This window comes from Narcine bancroftii, chromosome 4 (genome assembly GCF_036971445.1).
Source record: "Narcine bancroftii isolate sNarBan1 chromosome 4, sNarBan1.hap1, whole genome shotgun sequence".
NCBI lineage: Eukaryota > Metazoa > Chordata > Chondrichthyes > Torpediniformes > Narcinidae > Narcine > Narcine bancroftii.
The window spans coordinates 48,018,273-48,045,829 of NC_091472.1; the positions used below are offsets into that span (position 1 = coordinate 48,018,273).

The window sequence follows — 27,557 nt, forward strand, 5'->3', positions numbered from 1 at the left end:
GCAACTCTGTCTGCCTTGTGACAGGCATAAGGCAATTTTGTGTAATATTACATGTTCTATGCTATTACATTACAATAAAGGAATCTTGTATCTTGGTTGAAGATAGCATTGAGAACTTCTGACCAGGGTGATGGGGTCATTTATAGTATTGAACAGCACAGTTAGCGTAGCAGTTAGAGCAATGCTATTGCAGTGTTAGTGATCAGGGGTTGAATCAGCGCCATTTATCAGGAGTTTATATGTTCTCCCATGTCTACGTGAATTTTCCCTGGGTGCTCTGGTTTCCTCCCATCCTGCAAAATGTGCAATGTTGAGATTAATTGATGTGTAATTTGGCAGCATGGGCTTAAATGGCAGGAATCAGCCTCTACTGTGCTGTAAAAAGTAAATTAAGTAAATATTGGTTGTCTTCTTGAGGCAGTGCCTCGCATCGATGTTTGCAATGGCTGGGAGGATGGAGCCTGTGATGACTCCGGCAATGTTTGTACCTTCTGCAACCTTTTGCATTCCTGGACATTTGAATGCTCCAAACGAAGCTGTGATTCGATCAGTCAGTACACTTCCCACAGTGCACCTGTTAAAGTATCTGTCGACATGCTAAATTTCCTAAGACTCCTTGGAAAGTAGACTATTACCTAAATCAGGGGTTCCCAACCTTTTTGTTCTTCTGTACCCCTTGGGCATTTTTATAGGTTCCCCAATACCCCTAAAAATTAAGGATTAAAAAAAAACACGACATTGTGCAATCTCACTGCAGATTATAACATCATGTATTGTACAGCAGTGGTCATTCTCTCAGACCCAATGTACTCCCTGAAAAGTCCAAATGTACCACTGGGGAGTAAATGTACCCCAGGTTGGGAACCCCTGATCTAGATGGTGATAAATTAGGCAATAAGGTGGTGTAATGAGACTTGGGGGTGTCGTAGTGCATCAGTCATTGATGTTAGATGTGCAGGTGCAGAAAACAAAACAACATGGGGACCTTTATAGCAAGAGGTTTAGAATCTGGAAGCAGGCAGGTTTTGCTGCAGTTAGAGAGGGCCTTGGGAGCTTCACTTTGAGTGTTGTGTTCATTTATGTCTCATCACCTAAGGGAATAAATTTTTGTTACGTAGAAAGAATGTTCTTGATATTGGGGAAGTACAGAACAAGGATAAGTGGTAAACCATTTAGGACTGAGATGAGGAGAATTTTTTTTTACTTGTGGAACTCCCTACGCAGAAAGTTGTCAAGGCTAGGTCATTTGATAGATTGAGAAGGGAGTTGGGTGTAGTTCTTTTGGCTAAGGGATCGAGGGGTATGAAGAGAAAGCAGGAGCATAGTACAGTACTAAAATCCTCTCTGATTGTATTGAATGGTACAGATACAAAGGGCTGAATGGCCTTCTACTATTTTGTATGTTTCTATATTTTCAATGACTAGGTTGCTGAGACAAAGATTTCAAAATTATTACAGCTTCCAAATGAAGAAACTTCAACCTTGATCATGAATTGCTAAAACTGTTTCATCACATGAAAATCAGTTGTGGATGACAGCGATTCCAAATGCACTCTTCAACAAGTGACTTACTGGGTCATTATTCGGGGTCGTAATACTCAAATTGGACACCACTAAAGGCCATTGTAACATCCTGATTGTCATATTGCTTAGGACAGCAATCATCAGATAAAAAAGAGTTAAAATCTCTGATCTGTTAGTAAAGAATAAAGCAGTTATATCTGTGTTTGTCAAACTTAACAGCTAATAATGTTTCAGGAGGAGAGGTACTTTTGACCCTAAGACAGTTTTGCCATTTTCTAAGATCGCTTTTGGATTTTAGCTTAGCTCATGAACATATCTGATTTTAGAAATAAAGTTGCTTTGGGAGAAAGATTCTCTACCAAAATTACACAGAAAAATTTTCTTTACGATGCTACATGTGCATTTTGTCTCATTTTACATTTTGGTTCTTATTAAATGTGCTCTGTTTATTGTCAATATTTTGAATAACTGATGGAACAGCTTGATGTAACAGATTGTAGCAAAGTACACGTAGATACCATGGTTTTAAATTTTAAAGTTAATTTATATTTATGGTGAAATGTTCTACTAAGCACAGAAGAAGCCTCAGATTCCAAAATGCTGAGCTACACAATCCACAATTTAAAACTTTGTATTCCTTTCCCTTTCATTTGAATAAAAATGAGATACCAAATTGTGTTTGACTTTACTACAAAAATATAAAGCAACACCACAAGAATATATCTAGATATCACTAACTCTCTCTCTCTGTGTGTGTGCACGTAACCATATAACCATTTACAGCACGGAAACAGGCCATGTTGGCCCTTCAGTTCACTTGAACAACTCCACTAACTCCTCCGCAAACTCCTGAGGAAGTAGAGGCTTTCTTCATGATGCCATTGGTGTGTTGGTTCCAGGAAAGATCTTCCGAGATAGTGACTCCCAAGAACCTACATTTGCTCATCCTCTATTGATGACAATAAAACAATCAGGTCATTAAGGAAAAGTTCTGATAGGTTCACAACCTTGAGGAAAATTTCATAGAATATGCTGGGTTTCTTGAAAAGCATGATTTTGAACCTACAAGGAAACATGCCACCTTGGATTTTGACCTGCGCAATGTACTTTGGAAAGTGTGTGTGTGTTGAGAGTTTTCCTAAAGTAGCTGGCAACCTTTAATTTTGTGTGCTGTAAGTGACTGAGTTAAAATTAAAAGGACCATCCACACATATAACAGAATTTCTTTTTAATGTATAAAATTTGCACAGTTTATGTTGTATTTCACAAACTAGAACAGGGATATAGGGGCGTGTCAGAGCCAAAATATACATACTTGCCTTGTTAGTCGGTGTCCTGGGGCTAGACGCAGCCATCATGATTCCTGGGCAAATGTGCGACTCTTCGGTAGGCGTATGCACTACGGTGCATTCATGTACTGGAGTTCGGTTGGCGCATGCGCGAGAGTTAAGGATGTGATTTCAATATCGTCAGGGTGCTTAACTCGTGCGCATTTGCCAACCGAACGCCAATACACGAACCAACTGAAGATTTGCGCACAGGAATAAAGATGGCCATGGCCAGCCGTGAGTTACCGACTAACAAGGTAAGCGTGGACCAGGATCTGGAAAGATTTGCCAAGTGGGTTGATGACAAATTCAGGAAGCTTTAGTTGTTATTGTCAAATATTCAATGAAAAAAAATTTAATTAAAATGTTTGCTTTAAGACTTCAGCATTCCATATGTGGGGGCACAATTCCAACTTGTGTTCATTGTGAGATTCAACCAATTTTTTTTTTTTTTTAATTTAATTTTGTATCCCTATTATGGTCGTAAGTCGGGGACTACCTGTAGTGGATTTTCATTGTTTAGCAGGGACGTTATGAGGAAGAGAGGGAGAAACCAGAAAATTACCAGTTCAGTTTTGCCAGACTAGAAACTTCACACCTCTCTATCTCAGTGATAATAAAGTAATTATAAATGCTCGTTTGACATCTTTAATGAGACAAATCAAACTCCACAGAATATGGAAAGACAAAAGGCTTTGGTTGCTTGAATCTGGAGCAAAACGAAAAGCTGCTGGAAGAACTCAGTAGGTCAGGCAGCATCTGTGGAGGTTGAAGGGTGGTTGATGTATCGGGTTGAGACACTGCATCAAGATTAGAGTGTAAAGGGGAGTTAACAAGTATAATGGGAGGGAGGAGGCAGAGGCTGGCAGGTGATGGATGGATCCAGGTGAGGATGGGAAGGGGAGGGAAGGGGGAGATAATGACAGAGGTGAGTAGAGGCCACAAAGGGCTACAGATTATGGAATCTGATAAGAAGTGTGACTAGATACAAGAGGAATGGTGGGCAGATGAGAACAGTAAGTGAGTGGAAAATGGGCTCGTGGGCTGAGTTGTGTGGGTAATAGACATGGAACAAGATAAGGGCTGGGAAAGAATGAGTGTGAGTTACTGTACTTGAAATTAGAGAATTCAAATATTCATACCTATGGGTGGTTGACTTCCCAGATAGAACATGAGAATATGCAGAGCATATGGCTTTAACAAAGGAGTTTACCAATCTGTGTACACAGTTAATTAGAATGACTTTACTACCCATAACAAGTCAAATCATTTAGACCTTTCAGGAGTTGCTTCCCTATAAAGCACATCTGAAATTGGCTGATGCTACTTGTAATTTAAATATGAATGAAGAACTCTAGATGCAGCCTTCTTAAAATATCTCCCAAGATTCTTATTTGAGACTTGTGAGAGTTTCCATGCATTTTCAGCAAGGAACTTCTAATAACAACAAAACTTGGATTGTTGATTAATCAATTACAGATTTTTAAGTTCTACTAATAATTTTTTAAACATTAATCAGGTTTGTTGAGCAACAGAACTCTGATGGCCTCCAAAGAAAACTCTGGTGTCAGATCAAGTGTGTTCATTCGTCAAGATAGTTCGAACACATCGCTATCTTTAGGATTCGACCCTCATCAGACTGGGTTAAATCTTCATTTTGTTGAATCATTGGAAGATCGGTACAAATGTGCAACTTGTTCTTTCATTCTTTGTAATCCCTACCAAACTGGATGTGGACATCGATTTTGTGAAAACTGCATTGTGCATTTAATGTAAGTATTAACATTAACATCCATTTCCGCCAATCTGAATTTCATGCAGAGGATTGCATTACTGTGTTTCAACACCTGATCTATAATCATATCTAGGTTGATCAGTTGGAAGTCATACTTGCACCATACTAGTGCCAGGCAGTGGCCATCACCAAGAGAAGAGTCCTTGTCATTTCAATGTCTTTGCCAAGCTCCAGTGGTCAGTATCCTGTAGGGTTGTCATAGAAACTTAACTGGGCTTGCATATCATTTTTTTACAGAAGTAAAACTCATTTCACCATAAAATTATGTACAAAAGAAAACTGCAGTCTTTCATGTCGTAGTCATTCATTTCATTACTGCACCTTGCATTCATTCTCTAATTCACTAAGTAGCACTCCCCGTCTGTTTGAGGGGCTTCCGCTTTGATTTTTAAACTCTCAATGTCTGGTTGTAAAAGGGCTCAGAACTGCGACCCTTCCCCACCAACCTGCACATAAATTCTGTGGCTGCAGGAGTAGATCAGAGGCCGGATATCCTGCAAATCATCTGGCCTTCGAGCCTTTGTTCAATGCACATGAGAAATATGGAGGAGTACCAAGAATAAAAAGAAATTAGGCCAGGTCAGACTGAGTGTTTCCTCCAGTTTTAATTTTTATGTCTCTCATTGGTCTGGTTGGCTCAAGCAACAATCCAGGAGGTAGCCCACATTCATTGGCATCCGTCTACTATCCTAAACGTATTTCTCCCCATCAACATTTTGCTGGAGGCACTCCGGTTGAGCAGCATCATGAATTGTCAATGATGTAGGCCGGAACCCTTCATCAGGACTGAGAATGAGGACAGTGTGGGAGGGGAAGCACCAGGGCCAGTGAGAGATTGGCGAACCAGGGAGAGGTGGAGTATGATGGACAGAAGCCGTTGACGGACAGATGCCAGATAAAGGGAGAGAGAAGAAAAGGGAGGTGGATGAAGATGAGTCGTAGAGCATGGGGTGGGTAAAGAAAAGGGGTGAGGTGGAGGATGATGAGTTGTACAGGATGGGGTGGGTAATAGTTATAAGTACGGAGGAAGGACATGTGGCTACAATCTACCATTTACAAAATGCACTGTAGCTCTTCATCCAGGCTACACTGAGTTCATTTCCCAAACCCATGATCTTTATGACCAACAAGGACATAGATAAAGCACATAGGAGCGCTATAACTTGCAAGTTCCTTTTCAAGTCACTTACCATCTGATTAGGAATTGTGTTACTAAATCATGTTAAAATCCCCTACCCACTAACATAGTGGGAATGTTTTCATTTGGAGGAATGTAATGCTTAACACCAGACAAGGTGGTGGAATCAATAAAATTATTATTTTTGATGTACTAAAGAAGCAAGGCATAGAAGGATACAGTCCTAATGTAGGCAGATGGGTTTAGTGTAAATGGACAAAAGATTAGCAAAGACATGATGGGCCCATTTCCATAGAACCCTATGAGTGGGACCATTTTCTAAAAGTTCAAGCAAGGATAGACAAAAAAAATGCTTAGTTGTGTGAGCAAGTCCCACATCCTGTAAATGAATATAAAAAGCTTGCTCTCTTTGCTTCTTGGTACTGTAATTCTGAAATGAAAATATCTGCCTTCTCTTTCACCACAACTGGAATTGAGACATTTGTTCAAGCACAATTCTTTGCTTTCCCCTATCTTGGTCACATATTAGTTATGGGTGCCATCAAGGTATATGGTCAATAAAGTTGACCTATCCAAAAGCTCTTTTTTTAATGAAATAGGATTACAGTAATATCAATTATATATGAGAAGTGCTGCAGAATTCCATTACATTAATTGACTTCTTCTTTGGCTTGGCTTCGCGGACGAAGATTTATGGAGGGGGTAAAAGTCCACGTCAGCTGCAGGCTCGTTTGTGGCTGACAAGTCCGATGCGGGACAGGCAGACACGGTTGCAGCGGCTACAGGGGAAAATTGGTTGGTTGGGGTGGGGTGTTGGGTTTTTCCTCCTTTGTCTTTTGTCAGTGAGGTGGGCTCTGCGGTCTTCTTCAAAGGAGGTTGCTGCCCGCCAAACTGTGAGGCGCCAAGATGCACGGTTTGAGGCGAGATCAGCCCACTGGGGGTGGTCAATGTGGCAGGCACCAAGAGATTTCTTTAGGCAGTCCTTGTACCTTTTCTTTGGTGCACCTCTGTCACGGTGGCCAGTGGAGAGCTCGCCATATAACACGATCTTGGGAAGGCGATGGTCCTCCATTCTGGAGACGTGACCCACCCAGCGCAGCTGGATCTTCAGCAGCGTGGACTCGATGGTGGCTCTAAATCACAATACACTATATGATTTTTTTTTGTAAGATTGAGTACATTATGAAGATTTACAAGAAGAGCTTTTGGTCTTGTGGGCAATTGACTGTGATGCTGTATATTTTTTATCTAATTATTTCTTTCTTTTAAAAAAATGATTCCTAGAGAGACAAAACCCAATGCTGTTTGCCCTATTGATCAAGAAGGGATCGTTGCAAATAGGGTAAGATAAATGTTCAAATATTTCATAAAAATTGATTATTAAGTAAAATTCCTATAGAGAGAAAAAATGGTGAAATTTTCAGTACTAACAAAAAGCCACCTTAAAAACTTCCAGAATTGGAAGATGCACAGAATTAATGTTTATTCCGAATCACAAGAACTGCAAAATAGAACATTTTTATTTGCTGAAAGAATAATTTCACTCTTGTTGTAAGGAATTTGTACCTTGGGAAAATGTTAGTTTGAAAAAAATCATTTTGCAGATGTTGACTGCTCATTGTGTACTCACACTAATGTACTTTGTCAAGAAATGTAAAGTCAAAGTTTGCCTTTGTAATATGTATTGCATTGGTTGGAAGTGGGGTTTTTTTTCTGTGAGAGACATAAGGGAACCCTGCATGGATCCCTTATGAATGCCATTATATTAAAATCATATCGAATGAAACTTTACCAAATGAAATAATCCAACTCATGCTAGCAACATACTCCAATATACCGTAGGCTGAAATATAAAATGGTTGTATGCATGCCACACATCCAAATAAATAAGGGTGTTCAAGCCTTAAAAGATTTACAAGGATTCCAAGAGGCGCAGTCTAATGGCATCAATTGAATGGCAAAACTTGTGTTAATATACATTAGACATCAACTTAGTACTTCCAATAAGATTTACAAAAACCTGAGAATGGGGAGGAGAGAATAAGTGAGGAACAAAAAGAAATGAAGAGGAAAGGTGAGTTACTAGCTAAACACAAGCTGCTGGAGGAACTCTGAGAATCAAACAACTCGAAGAGCTTCGGCTCTAAAAGTTGACCATTCCTTTTTCTCCTGCTAATACTGCTTGACTTGCTGAGTTTCTCCAGCAGTTTATACTTTGCCTCTGATTCCAGTATCTGCAATCTCTTGTGTGATTCCAAGGTGGTGAGTTACTAATTGATTTACTATAGTGAAATTTACTTCCATATATAACCATATAACCACTTACAGCACAGAACAGGCCAGTTTGGCCCTACTAGTCCATGCCGTAGCAAATCCCCACCCTCCTAGTCCCACTGACCAGCACCCGGTCTATACCCCTCTAGTCCCCTCCTATCCATGTAACAATCCAGTCTTTCCTTAAATGTAACCAATGATCCCGCCTCGACCACGTCTGCCGGAAGCTCATTCCACATCCCCACCACCCTCTGCGAAAAGAAATTTCCCCTCATGTTCCCCTTATAATTTTCCCCCTTCAATCTTAAACCATGTCCTCTAGTTTGAATGTCCCCCACTCTTAATTGAAAAAGCCTATCCACATTTACTCTGTCTATCCCTTTTAAAATCTTAAACACCTCTATCAAGTTCCCTCTCAATCTTCTATGCTCCAGAGAAAAAAGCCCCAGTCTGCACAACCTTTCCCTGTAACTCAGACCCTGAAATCCTGTCAACATTCTCGTGAACCTTCTCTGCACTCTCTCTATTTTGTTTATATCTTTCCTATAATTTGGTGACCAAAACTGTACACAGTACTCCAAATTTGGCCTCACCAATGCCTTGTACAATTTCATCATAACCTCCCTACTCTTGAATTCAATACTCCGATTTATGAAGGCCAACATTCCAAATGCCTTCTTCACCACACCATCTACCTGAGTATCAGCCTTGAGGGTACTATTTACCATAACTCCTAAATCCCTTTGTTGCTCTGCACTCCTCAATTGTCTACCATTCATTTTGCCTTTCCAAAATGTGGCACCTCACATTTATCTGTATTAAATTCCATCAGCCATTTCTGAGCCCACACCTCCAGCCTTCCTAAATCACCTTTTAATCTACGGTAATCTACCTCACTGTCCACAACACCACCAATCTTTGTGTCATCCGCAAACTTGCTTATCCAATTCTCCACCCCTACATCCAGATCGTTAATATATATAACAAATAATAGTGGACCCAGGACCGAACGCTGAGGAACTCCACTAGTCACCGGCCTCCAATTGGACAAACAATTTTCTACCACTACTCTCTGACACCTCTCATCCAACCACTGCTGAATCCATTTCACTACCTCTTTATTTATACCTAATGCCTCCACCTTTTTTCCTAACCTCCTGTGGGGAACTTTGTTAAAAGCTTTACTAAAGTCCAAATAGACAACATCCACAGCTTTCCGTTCAACCTTTTTTGTAACCCCCTTGAAGAACTTAATCAGGTTTGTCAAGCATGATCTACCTCTGACAAAACCATGCTGATTACTCCCTATCAATCCCTGTACCTCCAAAAATTTGTAAATAGCATCCCTCAGAACACTTTCCATCAACTTGCCCACCACAGACATCAGACTTACAGGCCTATAATTCCCAGGTTTGCATTTGGACCCTTTCTTAAACAGAGGAACCACATGCGCCACCCTCCAATCCTTTGGCACCACCCCCGTGGCTAGTGACATCCTAAATATCTCTGTTAATGGTCCCACTAACTGTCCACTAGCCTCCCTGAGTGTCCTAGGGAATATTTTGTCCGGTCAGGGAGATTTATCCACCTTTATCTTTTTTAACACAGCCATCACTACCTCCTCGGTTATCCTTGTATGCTTCATGACCTCCCCACTATTTTTCTTTACTTCAACTGGTTCAACATTTTTTTCCCTAGTGAATACCGAGGCAAAGAAATCATTCAAAATTTCCCCCATTTCCTCAGACTTCTCACTCAGCCTACCCTCGCTATCTACAAGGGGTCTAATTTTATCTCTCACTAATCTTTTACTTTTAATGTACTTATAGAAACCCTTTGGATTTATTTTTACTCTGTCAGCCAAAGCCTCTTCATGCCTTTTTTTGGTCTTTCTAATTTCTTTCTTAAGATTCCTTCTACACTCCTTGAAGTCCTCCTTCTACTTCTCAGCTCCCTGCTCTTTATACCTCTTGTACACCTCCCTTTTCTCCTAACCAAATTTCTAATATTCCTCAAAAACCAAGCCTCCCTATGACTTCCAGCCTTTCCTTTGATCCACACTGGGACATAACTACTCTGTACCCTCAAAATTTCTTTTTTGAATATCCTCCATTTTTCATTAACATCCTTACCTGAAAATATCCTGTCCCACTCAATACTCCCCAAATCCTTTCTTATTCCTTCGAAATTTGCTCTTTTCCAATCCAGAACCTCAACTTTAGGCCTCTCCTTGCTCTTCCCTAAAACTACCCTAAAACTAACAGAATTATGATCACTAGACCCAATTGGTTCTCCAACATTAATGTCCGCTGCCTGACCTATCTCGTTCCCTAACAGGAGATCCAGTATTACACCGTCCCGAGTCGGTTCTTCTACTAACTGATTTAGAAAACAATCCTGAGCACATTTAACGAACTCCAGCCCATCCAGCCCTCTAACCGTATGGGTATCCCAATCAATGTGTGGGAAGTTAAAATCTCCCATGATCACTACCTTATGATTTTCACACATATACGTTATCTCCCTACAAATTTGTTCCTCTAATTTTCTTGGCCCATTTGGTGGTCTGTAATACACCCCTATTAGCACCCTCTTGCCTCCTCCACCCCTCAATTCCACCCAAACAGCCTCACTGGTCGATCCCTCCAAACCATCCTGCCACCTCACGGCAGTAATTCAATAATTTTAACTTGAAGTACCAACACAGAATTAGAAATTCATATACTGGGGACCAAACTCCATCTGGCAATACTGTATTTCTTTACATCCCACTTTCCTTCTCCCCAGGTCAGACTTAGTGTTTCCACCAGTTTTAATTTTTATGTCTCTCATTGGTCTGGTTGGCTCAAGCAACAATCCAGGAGGTAGCCCACATTCATTGGCATCCGTCTACTATCCTAAACATATTTCTCCCCATCAACATTTTGCTGGAGGCACTCCGGTTGAGCAGCATCACAGAGAAGAAAGAATTGTCAATGATGTAGGCCGGAACCCTTCATCAGGACTGAGAATGAGGACAGTGTGGGAGGGGAAGCACCAGGGACAGTGAGAGATTGGCGAACCAGGGAGAGGTGGAGTATGATGGACAGAAGCGTTGACTGGCAGATGTCAGATAAAGGGAGAGAGAAGAAAAGGGAGGTGGATGAAGATGAGTCGTACAGCGTGGGGTGGGTAAATTTCTTCTGTTAAATAAAGTTAAAGAAAAGGTAGTTATGTGACCTCACCTCAACAAAAGCCATTTGCAACTATATTATACCTTTCAATGAATAGAAAATGGCCTAAGGAGCTACCCAGAGGCACGAGGAAGAAAATGGATGTCAAACCAATGAAGGAGCTGTGAGGAAAGTTAGCCAAAAATTTGGTTAGAGGTCGGCTTAAAGGCATATCTTAACTGAGGAGTTAAAGTCATTGCGGCTGTACTAGTTTTCACATACAAATATTGCATCTACAGTATAAGCAGTGTAGACTATAAAATGCATTGAGTAGAGCATTATGTAATGATACTGTTACACAAGCTACTGTTCAGTATTAAATTGCGATTTTGTTCATCTCTTTTCAGAGAACATCTTCAATGTTAACCTAGCATCTTAATTTTATCATTAATAACATCTTGGATTTCTTCACATGCAATGAACTACTTTGAAGTTCATTGTTTTTACTTTTGCTAAGGAATGTTGAGTTTCACAGCAGATTATTACTCAGTACCATACTAAATAATCTATTCTTCATTTGTAACTTTCGGATCGAGATCGCAAATTTTGGCTTTCTTGCTTCTGCCCCCCACCAGACCTTCCGCTCCCTCCCTCTGCCTAAATTGTGCCCACCTTTGTGTTGGTGGGTGCTTTCACTCAAATCACATGAATGGAGAAAGCATGTCTTCTGCGATATTTCACAAAATTTTAGCTGTGTGAATCGAGGAGATCCCACTGGTAATTTGGCCTTTGTATACAGCATTCAACAATAGCATTCAGCATTAGTTTAGGCTACACAAGGTGTTTATTCAAAATGACCACTGAAGTAGAAGTAGATAGTTGCATAGAATTACGTATGATAAACCTTATAGAAGCAAATAGTCTATGAAAGAAAAATTCATTATTTTCAGTTTAACTTAATAAATTCAATTTTTTTGACAGATATTTAGAGATAACTGCTGCAAGAGAGAAGTGTGGAATTTGGTGGTGTACTGTAAAAATGGCCCAGATTGCAATGTAAAAGTATCCTTTGGACGTTTAGGGGTAAGCCCTATGGAAGTGTTTCAATAATTTTTACCAAGCTGCTACAAATTTTCTAATTATTTCACATATATAGACTAAATTTTAACTCTGAGATTAAAATGTTGAACATTAGGAACAGGCATCCATCAAAAGCACTGACTTCCAGTTTTCATAGATGGGTGGGTAGCTGATTAGATGAAGAAGCTTGGCAATTAAAAGTTATAATTTAAATAGTCATTCCAATTTTAACCTCAGTCAGCGGGTTTCCTGCATTTTATAACATCTGGCCACAGTTGGTGAGGAGAGAATCTATGGGGTAAAAGACTTATTAACACAGCTCAAGGGCTTAGAAGAAATATGTTCCCACCAAACCCCATACCATTCACTGTGGTGATGACTTTCCTTTATAGTCACTTGGAGGATAAAAAAAATCTTGTTGTTGTCTATGACTCGTTCAAACAAATTCGTACTAAAGTTGAGTTTTCCAGAGTTTATTAAATTATATTAAACATTGGTAACATTATAAGTTGCTAAATATTGTTATAAGCCATTAAAACATTGTTAGACAGTCAATAATGTTGGACTTAAAAAAACCTTATCTCCCCAAGAAGCCCAGAAATCAGCTATGACTCTGGCTCAAAGATGTTGCTAGGAGACGGCATAAAAAATATATTAAACGAAGCCACAAATCGACTGCTTGCGAGCATGAAATATATTTTAACCCTTACACTCACCAATGCAAATCTCTCTGCTCCTCCATGATTGGTTGCCCTACAGCTGATAACCAGGACATCATCTACCCCATGGTCAACTGGAAAATTTACTTCAAACTTTAACATTCTTACGTACACCTTAATAAAATAGAAATAGTCACCCTAGTTCAATGGTGGTAGTTAGTGTTTCATAGTCAGGGCTAAGGCATGTGACTGAGGCAGAACAGAGAATGTATCGCATACCTCTTGGGCTTTGCACTTTTGGAGTATTTGATGATGACTGGATGTCAAAAATATCATTCACCTACAATAACAACATTCATTTCGTTTAATTCAAATTATTTCACAAATTAAAATCTCAAGATAAACTTTTTTTTTGTTATTTCAGGATCACCTTAAAAAATGTCCATTTGAAAGTGTATCATGCATCAACGGTTGTGATGCTGTCTTGCCAAGAAAAGATTTAATTAATCATTTGCAAACAATGTGTGAATATCGGGAAGAAGCCTGCCAATATTGCAAAGCAAATTTAATCTTTAAAAATATTAAGGTAATGTTCTATTCAAAAAGAGATTTTTTTTTCTTGGTAAAAATGCAAGGTAAATGCATTTAAAGTTAAAGTCAAACAGCATGGAAGGAGGCTGTTCAGTCCAATGCGCCCCAAAATGTCCCACCCACACTGGTCCCACCTTCATGCATTTGGCCTAGATATCTCTAAACCTATCTTACAAGATCCTTGCATCCATCCAAATGTTTCTTAAATGTTACACCCACCACTCTCTCTCTCTCTGTATATTAAAATAATTTTCCTCTCAAAAAAGAAACCCACCAATTTTGAAGGTAAATCCTTGAGTGCAAATATGCCAATCTCTTGTGGCGTGATCACATTTTTGTGTATTGTATCTCTGTGTCATCTGCTAAACTGACCAACCCATAAATCATTGTGGAGCCACTTGCGGCACAGGACTCAATCATTTGGCCCATATTTCTCAATGTACATGTATCTGTCTAATTGTTTACTTAAATGTTACAATAGTTCTTCCCTCAACCACTGACCCTGTTCAATACACTCACCACAATCAGTATAAGAATGAAGTGTCAACCCTTGTGTTCTTGTTAAATCTCTCCTCCCTCACCTTAAACCTAGGTCTTCTGGTTACCAATTAATGTCCCATATGCTGGGCAAAATATTTTCTGTTAACCTGACCCTATTCCTCTGAATTTGGTTGACTCTATGAGATCACACCTCAACTTTCTGTGCTCCAAGGAATCAACCCCAAGCATTCTCAACCTCTCCCTGTAGTTCAGATCCTCAAATTCTGGCAACATCCTTGTAAATTTTCTCTGCACCCTCTCCAGCTTGACAACATCATTCCTACAACACTGTGACCAAAACTGAACACAATATTCAAAATGGGGCCTCACCAATGTCATGTACAACTGCAACATGACCTCCCAACTTCTATACTCAATACAATGAAAGCCAATGTGTAAAAGCCTTTTTGACCACCCTATATGCATAATTTTGTGCCATAGAGAAACAAATATATGCCCTTAACTTTCCATAGATTCATTGACCTTTCCTGGAACTTGATATTTCAGTGGATAACTGTTTTCCCTTTATGAACTTTGAATCAGTGGTTTGCATCTGAGTTGGAGGTTCAGGTTTGAATACATAATAAGTGGTGCAGTATTATTGAAGGAGTATATTGCCAGAAGTGTTGTTGCCTTTGCAAAGAGACTTTAAAACCAGGGCCATGATTTCCCTCTTGGATTGATTTGGATTGAAAATATAAAGCAAGATTTGAGGAAGAGTTGAGATTTTTCCCCTTTTTGGTCAGATTTACTCATAAGCAACAGTAACCTCTTCAAATCTTTAATTGACTGTAAATTAAGTTGGCATATCATGTAGAAGTCCTTTAAACAGGCCAAACATAAATAAAGCATTGTATGGTAAGCATTAATGTGATTCTCCAGCTTAAAAAAAGCTGAGGAGAGATATATCTTTCAACAGTGTTGTTGGTCAATATATAATAGAAGGATGCCTGGATAGTTTTTCACTCCCTACAACAGGAGTTTTACAAGCAATTGCATCTCTAATTTGTTATGAAATAGAAATTACACTACCATGGATTGGTATGATATTGTGGATCGTGCATAGGAGAGTATACAAATATTGGGAGAACATGATAAAGTTGTACTGATTGCTTGTCTTTTTGTGGAAATGTGGCTGAAATTTGAAACTAATGACATGATGATTTCTATTTTATTTCAATTAAATATGCATAGAATGAATAGCACATGACCAGTTCAAAACTGCCAAACCAAGACCACCCATAAATTGGAGAAGCAAATCCCAATATTTTGTCTGGAGACTCTCAAAGTTGATGGCATTAATATTGACTTCTCCGATTTCTGCTAGCTTGCTCGCCGTTCTCCCTCTCTTCTCTATCCCTCTTTCCCTATGTCTCCTTTCCTCCAGCTCTCCACCCCCTTCCATCACAGAGACATTCCCCCCTCCCCCTCTTTGCTGGTGTGTCTCTCCCCCCTCCCCCCTTATCCAGCCATTAGGTCCTGCCTGTGCTCCTTCTGCCCCTCCTCTCCCACCATTTTGTTCAGGCACCTGCCAACATTTTGATGTTACCTTGATGAAGGGCTAAAGCCCGAAACTTTGGTTATGTATCTTTGCTATATAAAGTGCACTGTTTGACCTGCTGAGTTTCTCCAGCATTGTGAGTTCACTCATAATTTTCTTTTTGTTTAAGGATCATGAAGTCATCAGCTGTCCAAAATATCCTATTTATTGCACAAACAATTGTGGTGAAAGTTTTATGAGAAGTGAGGTGAGCAATATTTGAATAACAGAAACAACACTTTTGGATAATAATAGAAAAGACGAGTGTGGTGGAAATATTTTTGATTTAATTAACGTATTTCTCAACTGTTCCAATTCAGTGTCAAATTGCACAATTGCATTTAACTACTGCAATAGTAAAACTGTCATCAAGCCTCACACTACTGATACAGGATCTTTGGCTCACAGAGTAAATATCCCATTTTTTTTCTTCTTGTGTTCCCATCAACTCTTCCCAGATTCAAACACTCATTTGCATGCCAGAACCAATTTACAGTGGCCAATGAACCTTCAGGTGTGCAAGGAAACCAAAGATCCAGGGGCAGGTGAATGTGCAGACTCAGTACACACAACACCAGATGTCTCCCCTGGTGGCTGGCCTACGAGGCAACAGCTGTACCAGCTGTGGCATGGTGTGGCCACTGTAACTTCAAATAAAGAACAAAAACAAGGTTACTAACAAGGATTTTCTCCAGAAGAGATGCTGGAAATTTGAAATAAAAATGCAAAATAACAGATGCACTCAACAATACAAGCATGTGTAAAGTGCATCAAGGTTAACATTGCAGTTCCACAGAGCTTAGACTTTAATTCTGTTTAACATTCGAAAGCTAAATGTTTCCAATATTTTCTAGTTTCATGCTCAGATTTCTCCTATAGGATATTGGTGATCTTTGGGTCTATTGGAATGTTTCCATGGCTATTCAAATTATGGTATTCATGTGTATAAGCAATCTTTGTATTTTATTGTCTAATCTGTGCAATGTTGGAAAACAAACATAGTTTAATGTAAATACCCGTGCTTCTGTATCTGTATTTTTATCGTTGATAACAACATACTCCTGAAAATTTCACACTCATTCTTTGATGCCCTGCTATCTGTGGTTTCTTGTAGCTTGATGTACACCTGACTATCTGTCCAGAAACTGAAGTGGAATGTAGCTACAAAAAGTACGGTTGCCATATCAGGGTAAGCACAGATATTTATCGTCAAAGCACCGGTGATCACGTGAAGATCATAAAGCCATGTGTAATTGTGGGATTATTTTTTACAGGAAAAACGGAGGAAGGTCAAGGAACATGAACATTCTTGTTTAAATGAACATTTATTGCTTGTTGTTGCAAACAATAATAACTTGGAAGGACAGGTAATGAATATTAAAAGGCACATTGTTACTTGATACCAGTATCCCCATAAATGCCATTCTGTTCCCTTTATCCTGAATTCCTCCTCAGCATCTCAAGATCTATAGTTTCTCATTCTTGGAATTCCTTGACTTAAGCTCCTTGGCCCTCTGGCTCCTTTTCAAACACTCACAAATCCATGCACTTCCTTTTTCTTCGGGCTGCTCTCATTGCTTGCACTTCAGTGCTCTCCATTGTTCACTTGGTAATCTCTAAATTTCCTTCACTTAACTCAAAAACTGAGGCCAGCTTTGTTTAATGAATCCTCTATTTTCAGAACCCTGGAGTTTTCCCTACATTTCAAGCAAACCTTTTCTTACTGCACTTGGCCCCAGTGAGCTAGTGTTGTCTTACCTAGTGTCTTCTAAGCCTATCCAAACTTCATTCCCATACCCTGTGCGATAATCCAAATTCAGGTGGTTTTCAGAACTTGCAGCGAGCAATAATGCTAATAAAAGTCAGTTTCCTAGTTAACGCTACTTGGCATGAATCCCCTTATGAAACTTTGGATGAACTGAATAAGACAATAAGACATCAATTTATACAAAATCTATTAGGAGGGAAGAGCATATATCATTCAGCTCACTTCATGCCAGCAGGCGATCACAGTGTTCAAATACATAAATATATTTATTGTTTGGTTTTGTTGTTATTGAAGGCAAATGTAACTAATTTTCACTCAACAATGTTTATTTTAAGATTGTATGATTGCATTGAAACAACTTGTATGTCATACTGTGGCAGCTCACCACTAGGCAGGTGAACTGGCCCTGCAGATTTAATATCTGCCCCTGCGGGGCAGCCGGCCAAAATGGCGCCGTCGGGTGTGCTCCCTTCCTCCCTGCACGGGGGTCGGAAGCCCGCGTTGGGGAACCACGTGACGCCCAGATGACTTCAGCCCCCTCCAGCGCGGTTCTCAGCCAGGTCTGGGCTGGGAGTATAAGTAGAGCCCAGCAGCCTGCAATAAACTAGTCTGCTCACTGTCTCATCTGGTTGTGTGTGTTCTTTCAGGAGCTGCCGCTACAATACTATAAAAATATATTAATTGCGTTTTGCAATTTTTTTTCTATTGTAGTTTTATCAGAATCTTTCATTTACTTTTCAATCATAGATACTGAATCTACAAAAAACATTATGTGAGAGAAACCACATCATCACTGAAATGGAAGAACAAATTAACCAACTTGACATTAAGGTTGCACGATTAAGTGAGCTAATTTCTAAAAATGATGACGAAGTTGCAACAACACAGGTATGAAATTTTACAGCATGTATTGTACTTTATATTTTCATGGTAACTGGGACAGTGACACAGCTGGTAAAACGTTCTAGCAGAACAAATGACCTCTTCGAATTAAACAAGATTAATCTGGTTTCTGGTAGCGCAGTGGATGTTGTCTATATGGACTTCAGTAAGGCCTTCGATAAGGTACCACATGGAAGGTTAGTTAGGAAGGTGCAGTCTTTAGGTATAAATTTTAAGATAGTCAAATGGATTGAACATTGGCTGAAAGGGAGAGGCCAGAGAGTGGTAGTGGATAATTGTCTGTCAGGTTGGAGGCCGGTGACCAGTGGTGTGCCTCAAGGATCTGTATTGGGCCCATTGTTGTTCGTTATATACATTAATGATCTAGATGATGGGGTGGTGAATTGGATTAGTAAATATGCAGACGATACTAAGATAGGTGGAATAGTGGATAATGAAGAAGGTTTTCAAGGATTGCAGAGGGATTTGGGCTGCTTAGAAAAGTGGGCTGAAAAATGGCAGATGGAATTTAATGCTGATAAGTGTGAGGTGCTTCATTTTGGTAAGAAGAATCAGAATAGGACATATGTGGTAAATGGGAGAGCATTGAGGAATACAGAAGAGCAGAAAGATTTAGGAGTAACGGTACATCGTTCCCTGAAGGTAGAAACTCACGTGAATAGGGTGGTGAAGAAGGCTTTTAGTATGCTGGCCTTTATCAATCATTGCATGGAATATAGGAGTTGGGAGGTGATGTTGAGATTGTATAAGACGTTGGTGCGGCCTAATTTGGAGTTCTGTGTGCAGTTCTGGTCGCCTAATTATAGGAAGGATATAAACAGAGTGGAGAGAGTGCAGAGAAGGTTTACCAGAATGTTGCCTGGGTTTAAGCATCTGGAGTATGGGGAGAGATTGGACAGATTGGGTCTTTATTCTTTGGAGCGTAGAAGGTTGAGAGGGGATTTGATAGAAGTATTTAAGATTATGAAAGGGATAGACAGAATGGATGTGGATAGACTATTTCCGTTAAGAGGAGGAAAGTTTAAAACAAGAGGACATGAGTTAAGAATTAAGGGGCAGAGGTTTAGAGGTAACATGAGGGGGAACTTCTTTACTCAGAGAGTGGTAGCTGTGTGGAATGATCTTCCGGGAGAAATAGTGGCGGCGGAGTCAATTGTATTATTTAAGAAAAGGTTGGACAGGTATATGGATGAGAAGAAGATGGAGGGTTATGGGCATTGTGCAGGGAGGTGGGACTAGAAAGGGGTGTTTGGTTCGGTGCGGACTACAAGGGCCTAATGGCCTGTTTCCGTGCTGTAATTGTTATGTTAAAATCAAATGGGTGGAGAGATACGAAAAAAGACTTTATTGACCTATTGACTCCAAATGAGCAGGTTAGGGGAAAGCTGCAGGATTCAAAGAAAATAAGCTTCAGGCTTTTTCTTAAAGCAATTAATCTGTGGTGGATGCAGGTAGTACCAACGTCTTTTGGATCACACTTGGCCACTGGAGGTAATGTAGCTACCAATACTAAAAAATACGGTTGCATACCAATTACCTTTGTAATGTGCAGCACATATTAATTTGTGCATCAAAGATGTCCCATGTTCAGACAGGTCTCATCTCTGGTCATAAAGTAGTGGCCAAAAATTGTTCCTTTATTATCTGTAGCTTTAGAAACAAATGTTACAGGTCACATGAAATCATACTCGGTCTATCACTACACATTCTGATTTTAAGTCATCTGGGACCCTGCATACAGGTGATGAAATCTGCACTTTGACCAATTACTGCAGAAGGGCATTGAGTTCCTACAGCACCACAATATTGCCATTTTCATTCTGAGCATTTTATTGAAAAAATTGAGTTTAGATGAACAAAATACAGTTTATTCCCTACTTCCAAAACTATGTTAAACCCTTGATGCTCAAGCCCAAACTGTTGATTATGTATCTTCATATTTGCTGTACACTGTGACCTGCAGAGTTTCCCCAGCTTTGTGCTTTTATATTTTGAAGTAAACAGTTTTTAGTTTTCAAGGATGTTCTAGACAAAAGTGCTTCCTAATGTATATTCTGAATTTGCCTCTCAGATCATTAAGCTTGTCATGTAGCTTGGTGTAACAGGCAATATTGATTTGACATTACTTTTTCAATTTCATTAACTACTTAATAGAACTCCTCAAAAAAAAAAACTTCCCTTTCCACTTTATGAACTTCTGGTATCTAACTCTCTCTCGAGAGTATTGATTCTATCTCTTGTATTACAATTATTGTGCACAATATGCGGCCTGATGCTAGGCATTTGAACTTGTAAATTCGGAAGTTTTGTTTATTGCCAACCATCAAATCAAATAATATTGAATAAAAATAAAAAAAAATATTAAATCCTGGAAGCACTCAGTGGGTCAAGCAGCATTGGAAAGAAGGCTCAATAGTGTGAAATCAAGTACTGACAGGCTGAAGGACAACTTCTTCCCTGAACCCTTCAGGCTCCTGAATGAACCTCACAGCAGTGCGATCACGCTGTCCTTGCTTTGCACAAGTTGATCATTTGAATTCTCCATTGTATCTCTATGCTCTTGTAATTGTATGCTTGTTCTCCTACTGTCTGGCTGTATAAATATTAGAATTGACCCTAATAACCTTTCTCACTGTATGACGTACAATGTGATAAATAAAATTAACTTAAACTGGAAAACCTAGATTTGAGTTGAGTTGGGGGTGGGGTGTGGGGAGAGGGGTGGTGGTGGTGAGATTTAAAGGGGTTTTGAGGAGCCAATTTTTCATTCGGGGTTAGGAAGCAGATGGAATGAGCTGCTGGAGGAGGTAGTAGAGACAGATGCAGTTACAACATTTAAAAGACATTGAGACAGATAGAAAAGGTTTAGAGGGATAAGGGTCTAACACAAGCACATAGGATTAACCTAGGTAGGCATCTTGGCCAGCATGGACAAATCCATGTTGACTCTATGAATCTTCAAGTATCCCATGTTTGAACGTGGAATGTGATTTCCTTCATAGGTAACACCCAACCCAAACCCAATATTTATAGTAACAGTTATGGCTTTCATCAAATTGGGCCCTGTGTTAATGATTCAGTGCTGCATGTTTACTTCTGTCATTTTGCAGCTTTTGGGTTGGAGGGTTACATAAATATTAAGAATCCAGTAGTTTTTTAAAAAACTCCATAACCATAACTTGAGCAAGAAAAAAGGGAGGTTTACATGGTCATGGTTTAATTTGATTAAAGCTGTTTCCTTGCAATGATAAATGGTAATTTTGGGAATTCATCCAAGTTCTTGGGATAAAGAAAACTCTCTACAGCCGTATTACAGAGGGCAGCACTGCCTTTCCTCTAGGGCTCAAACATTTGGGACGTGTGCATTTAGCTGTTGACCTTTCATCTGCCGCAGGATGAATTGCTAAAGCAAAAATGAGCAGAATCCTTTCTAACATGGATTAATGGCTGCCCAATCTGCAAGTGCCTGGTGAATGGCACCTGAAATGAGTCATATCCTCCTCTACCTGAGCCCTCCCAGGTGGGGCATCCAAAAAATGTACCCTGCTGGTATGTTAAGCTATCTATGTGGATAATTTACAGGTACTCCGGATACCAATTTACAGGTTCTCAAAACTACATTGTTCACTCTTCACTAAAACAGCTTTGAAAAACCAGGAAAGCAAGTATGGGATCGCAGGTCATTTACCCATTTACTTTCATATTTGAAAAGAAGATCAGTGTTTAAATAAACATTTTATTTATCTCAATGTGAATATAGAAGGTCTCAGCCAAATTACAATAGTTGAGTTTGATACAGTAATTATTCATTTATTTTTTGTGAAACTCTGAACTTCATTATAGAAATAGTTGAACAACAAAAGCTAGAAACCCCCTCTGGTTCACTGCCTCCTCCACAGCTCATGCAGTCAGTCATTAGCTCCTGGTTTATTCTATTTGTACAAGAAGCATATTATTTTGTTAAAATTATTTTACTTCATTTTGGCTATGGCTATGCACTGAACAAGATAGAGTATAGCACAACCTTAAGTTATTTCATTTCTTCTTTTCTTTGGCTTGGCTTCGCGGACGAAGATTTATGGAGGGGGTAAAAAGTCCACGTCAGCTGCAGGCTCGTTTGTGGCTGACAAGTCCGATGCGGGACAGGCAGACACGATTGCAGCGGTTGCAAGGGAAAATTGGTTGGTTGGGGTTGGGTGTTGGGTTTTTCCTCCTTTGCCTTTTGTCAGTGAGGTGGGCTCTGCGGTCTTCTTCAAAGGAGGTTGCTGCCCGCCAAACTGTGAGGCGCCAAGATGCACGGTTTGAGGCGTTATCAGCCCACTGGCGGTGGTCAATGTGGCAGGCACCAAGAGATTTCTTTAGGCAGTCCTTGTACCTTTTCTTTGGTGCACCTCTGTCATGGTGGCCAGTGGAGAGCTCGCCATATAACACGATCGTGGGAAGGCGATGGTCCTCCATTCTGGAGACGTGACCCACCCAGCGCAGCTGGATCTTCAGCAGCGTGGACTCGATGCTGTCGACCTCTGCCATCTCGAGTACTTCGACGTTAGGGATGAAAGCGCTCCAATGGATGTTGAGGATGGAGCGGAGACAACGCTGGTGGAAGCGTTCTAGGAGCCGTAGGTGGTGCCGGTAGAGGACCCATGATTCGGAGCCGAACAGGAGTGTGGGTATGACAACGGCTCTGTATACGCTTATCTTTGTGAGGTTTTTCAGTTGGTTGTTTTTCCAGACTCTTTTGTGTAGTCTTCCAAAGGCGCTATTTGCCTTGGCGAGTCTGTTGTCTATCTCATTGTCGATCCTTGCATCTGATGAAATGGTGCAGCCGAGATAGGTAAACTGGTTGACCGTTTTGAGTTTTGTGTGCCCGATGGAGATGTGGGGGGGCTGGTAGTCATGTTGGGGAGCTGGCTGATGGAGGACCTCAGTTTTCTTCAGGCTGACTTCCAGGCCAAACATTTTGGCAGTTTCCGCAAAGCAGGACGTCAAGCGCTGAAGAGCTGGCTCTGAATGGGCAACTAAAGCGGCATCATCTGCAAAGAGTAGTTCACGGACAAGTTTCTCTTGTGTCTTGGTGTGAGCTTGCAGGCGCCTCAGATTGAAGAGACTGCCATCCGTGCGGTACCGGATGTAAACAGCGTCTTCATTGTTGGGGTCTTTCATGGCTTGGTTCAGCATCATGCTGAAGAAGATTGAAAAGAGGGTTGGTGCGAGAACACAGCCTTGCTTCACGCCATTGTTAATGGAGAAGGGTTCAGAGAGCTCATTGCTGTATCTGACCCGACCTTGGTGAGGATTTAAAATGTCTAATCCACTTATTCTAAATCTCCATATTCTATAAATGATTTGTTATGGATGAAAACCTTTGATGTGACAAAACACCATATGAATGTAGGCATTTAATTAAATTTGCAATGACTATATCAAAACCATTTAATCTGGTGTTCTTGGCTTGTATGTTACTAACATGAAGTGAAAGATCTCATCAGCATTCCTAAGAGCAAACAAAAATAGCCAAAATGTATTTAAATTATTCCTATGCATACATTTCAAGATGATCTTCTTGATGGAGCAGCACAGTTAAGTGTAGTGATTAGCGTAACACTTACAGTGCCAGTGACCCAGGTTCAAATCTCGCATTGTCCATAAGGAGTTTGTATGTTCACTCCATGTCCGTGTGGGTTTCCTCTGCGATCCAGTTTCCTTCCACCTTCTAAACATACAGGAGTTGGAGGTCATTTGGGTGCAATAGGGCAGCATGGGCATGTAGGCTGGAAGGGCCTGCTCTATCTAAATTTATTTTAATGAAAGTCAATTTTAAAACCTATAATTGAACCAATGTTTGATTGGACACTTGTGGTATAAGGGAGAACCCTGCACCACATATATTTACTGAATATTTTTTTTCTTGTTAGTCACATGAATCAGATCTATTATTTGTTTTTAAATGATGTATGATCCCTGTTTGGAGAATCAGTATTTAAGAAGTCTTTAACCATGTGTCAGTATCTGAATCATAGTGCTGTATGGATAATGGGAGAGCAATCAAATCCAATTACTGCATTAATGGTCTTCTTCCCGATTTGAATCTTGCTGCATTAATTGTTATTGTAAAATGCTCTATTTAAAAACAGAAAATCCTGGCTGGACATGCTGACAAAATAATAGCCATTGAGCAGCATTCTCAACAACTTTGCAGAAAATTTGATCAGGAAAGAGATAGCAAAATAGCATCACTGAAGGAAGTCATTCATGCATTGAAGGATAAGGTGGACTGTGCTGAAAATAACATTACGTCATTGGGTCTGTATTCTATTTTTTTAATTATTTACTTATGTGACATAATATGTAACCTTTCATTTAACATTTATTAAAATTTTGTCTAAAATTGACAATATTTTTATCAGTATTAAGGCCAAATAAAAGCTACTGAAAATCCATTGAAGGTGACCATAAGGATTGAAAATTGTACTTTTAAATGTAAAATTATGCTCGTGATGTATTAAGACCGACAATAATAATTGATTAATTCCAACTAGCAATTCAAAAATACAAAATGGATAGTTTGAAAGAAAATGTTAATTGTGTAGGTATACTGGAAAATGATAGTAAACTACTACATTCTAAATACTTAATTGAATGCAATAAAGTAAGAAGATGATTGCCAAGAATAAATGCACTAATATGAACTCTTCATATTATGTAGAATATTCAACAGGAATTTACAGATCATTAATTTCACAAAAATTGATAGCTATACTACCAAACACTATTTGATTCGAATGCTCCCGCTCTCTAGCTACTGACAACTCAGTCGCCCAATCATACTTTCCCACTCTCTTATATTGGTGCCAGGACTCTAATGCAGCACCAACTCGAATTATCTGAATTCTTGTAATGCATTAGAGGAACTGAATTAGTTGATCGTGCCATTCAGCTTGTTTCACTTTTGAAGTTGGGATTCTAGAAATCATGGTTCATATTTTTGATCATTATGAACATCTTGGAAGCTTGAATTTGATTAATTGTGCATATTTTTTCCACTTCAGTGTCTCTTGAGCCTTGCCTGAAGCAACACGAGTTATTATTAAATGCTCATAAGCTGCTACTGGAAAAGACCAATGAAAGATTTCAAGTTTTAGAAGCAGCTGGCTACAATGGCAAACTGATATGGAAGATCTGCAATTACAGAAGGAGAAAGCAGGAAGCTGCAGAGGGGACTGCTGTTTCACTTTTTAGCCAGCCCTTTTATACAAGTCGCTGTGGATACAGGCTCTGTGCAAGGGCATATTTAAATGGAGATGGAGCAGGAAAAGGAACACATTTATCTTTGTTTTTTGTTGTTATGAAAGGTGAGTATGACTCTCTATTGATGTGGCCATTTAAACAGAAGGTCACTCTTATACTGATGGACCAGAGCCCCAAAAAACATCATATTGTAGAACTCTTTAAGGCTGATGCCAGCAGCACCAGTTTTAAAAGACCGGTTTCAGAAATGAACATCGCATCTGGATGTCCGCGATTTGTGTCTCACACAGCACTTGAGAGTGGGAAAACAGGAATTTTTATAAAAGATGACACAATATTCATCAAAGTCATTGTGGATTTAACAGATCTTGAAGATCAATAGAAAAATATCTAAAATTTGATTTGAAGTATGCATTTTCACAAAAAGTCAAAAATTCATTTTTCAATATGGAGTATTATGTCACTGTATTTTATTAACCATCCAGTTCTGAAAAGACTAATATAAGTAATTATTGTGAATATTTTTTTATTTTTCTATTAAATGCAGATCACTTGTTTGTGTAGACTTGCATGAATACGGATTATTTGCACTGTTCATTCAGAATGATTATTTTTGAGATGAAAGCTCATCAGACAATACTGAAGATGTAGAGGGAGATATTCAACATTGTCTGAAAAATTAATGCAGGAACAACGACATGACACCCAAATGCTGCAGAGCTTTTCATTGGACTTGTTGGCTTGCTTGGAACTAGAGTAGGTCTCATTGGTTTGGAACACTCTGGCCCATTTTAGGATTCATCATGGAATTTTCCTGCAGGATAATGGGATTCTAGGTCTGGCACCATTACCTGGTTGTAAGCAGCTTAACCAGTAGTTCATAAAAGCTCCATTGCAGGTGGTCAACTTTTTTTCCATTTCCAGTAGCCTGCATTCAGTTACTCATCTGTTGGTGGGATCAAAGAATAGCGGGTCTGGATACAGGCTGAATGCAGAAATAATCTTTATTGAAACACACATAAGGGGATCACAGCAGGGATAACATACGCAAGTCTTGTCAATCACACAACACGGTGCAACCAGCTACATCAGACTTAACACTACCGATACCAGTAACTGCTTATACTCTCACAAGCACAGTACAAACCAGTCACTTCAGACTTAATGCTACCAATATTAGCAACTGATTATTCAAACCTATCACAACCAAGGACTACAAATGCTACCTGCCATTCCTTGTCTAAAGTGGGCACAGCTCAGATGCTATCTACAACTACAGTAATATAAAGCAGCCCCAATCCCTATGTAGTGCACACCTTTCCAGCAACTCCTCCAATATTGTCCACAGCAGGCCAAAAAGAGCAAGAGCTACTGCATGAGGTGGACTTAATAGTGCAGTAAGCTGAAGGGTTTGACCCAGGTAATCACTAGATGATTAAAGGGGCCAATGGTCAGGAGTGCATCAATGGGCAGAGTCCGACAAGGTTCCAGACGGAGGGATTACATGACTCTCCACAATCCACGTTACAGATGGAGAGGCCACATGATCCTCTACATTAGGAGAATTGTGATCAATTGGGCAAGCAACTTAAATTCCACCTGGTCACATTGTCACATTTGATTGGACTATTGCAGTCAAGTCCAATGACATTTTGAGACTGGCTGCAGACTGCCTGTTCTTAAATAAAATAACTTTATTGATGTTGATTTATACATTAAAAAATATTAACCATATTAACTTTGGATGTGATTAATTCAATCAAAATATACACAGAGTTATAACCCTGTTTTCAAAATTCTGTATCAACCTAAATCAGTACATGTGGTGTAACGAAGACAAGCAAGTGATGCAGTTGAAACAAATCTGAATCATAGCTCCTTTTCCAAGTATCTGATAGTTATTTACAAAGTTTAGGCAACTGTTACATGATATTTAAATAGTGTGCATTGTTCAAACGAGATGTAGGACTTTGACAGAACCAAGTTGGACCACTTAACTCCTGAGATTAGACAATTA

At 39.6% G+C, this 27,557-nt stretch overlaps 1 protein-coding gene across 6 annotated transcripts in view; it reads left to right on the forward strand.

The window, feature by feature from the left end:
* Positions 1-27,278, forward strand: part of LOC138760535 (TNF receptor-associated factor 5-like) — a 60,038-nt gene extending 32,760 nt beyond the window's left edge. For 4 of the 6 annotated variants that reach the window (XM_069931215.1, XM_069931216.1, XM_069931220.1 and 1 more), the window contains 10 exons: positions 4,372-4,624; positions 7,070-7,127; positions 12,193-12,294; positions 13,375-13,536; positions 15,752-15,829; positions 16,736-16,810; positions 16,896-16,988; positions 18,137-18,277; positions 24,427-24,595; positions 25,342-27,278. In XM_069931215.1, the coding sequence (XP_069787316.1) occupies positions 4,372-4,624; positions 7,070-7,127; positions 12,193-12,294; positions 13,375-13,536; positions 15,752-15,829; positions 16,736-16,810; positions 16,896-16,988; positions 18,137-18,277; positions 24,427-24,595; positions 25,342-25,922 (1,712 nt within the window). In that variant the 3' untranslated portion in view covers positions 25,923-27,278. The remainder of the gene's footprint in view (positions 1-4,371; positions 4,625-7,069; positions 7,128-12,192; positions 12,295-13,374; positions 13,537-15,751; positions 15,830-16,735; positions 16,811-16,895; positions 16,989-18,136; positions 18,278-24,426; positions 24,596-25,341) is intronic. The other 2 variants (XM_069931218.1, XM_069931219.1) reach the window with 2 other exon arrangements.
* The last annotated feature ends 279 nt before the right edge of the window (positions 27,279-27,557 follow it).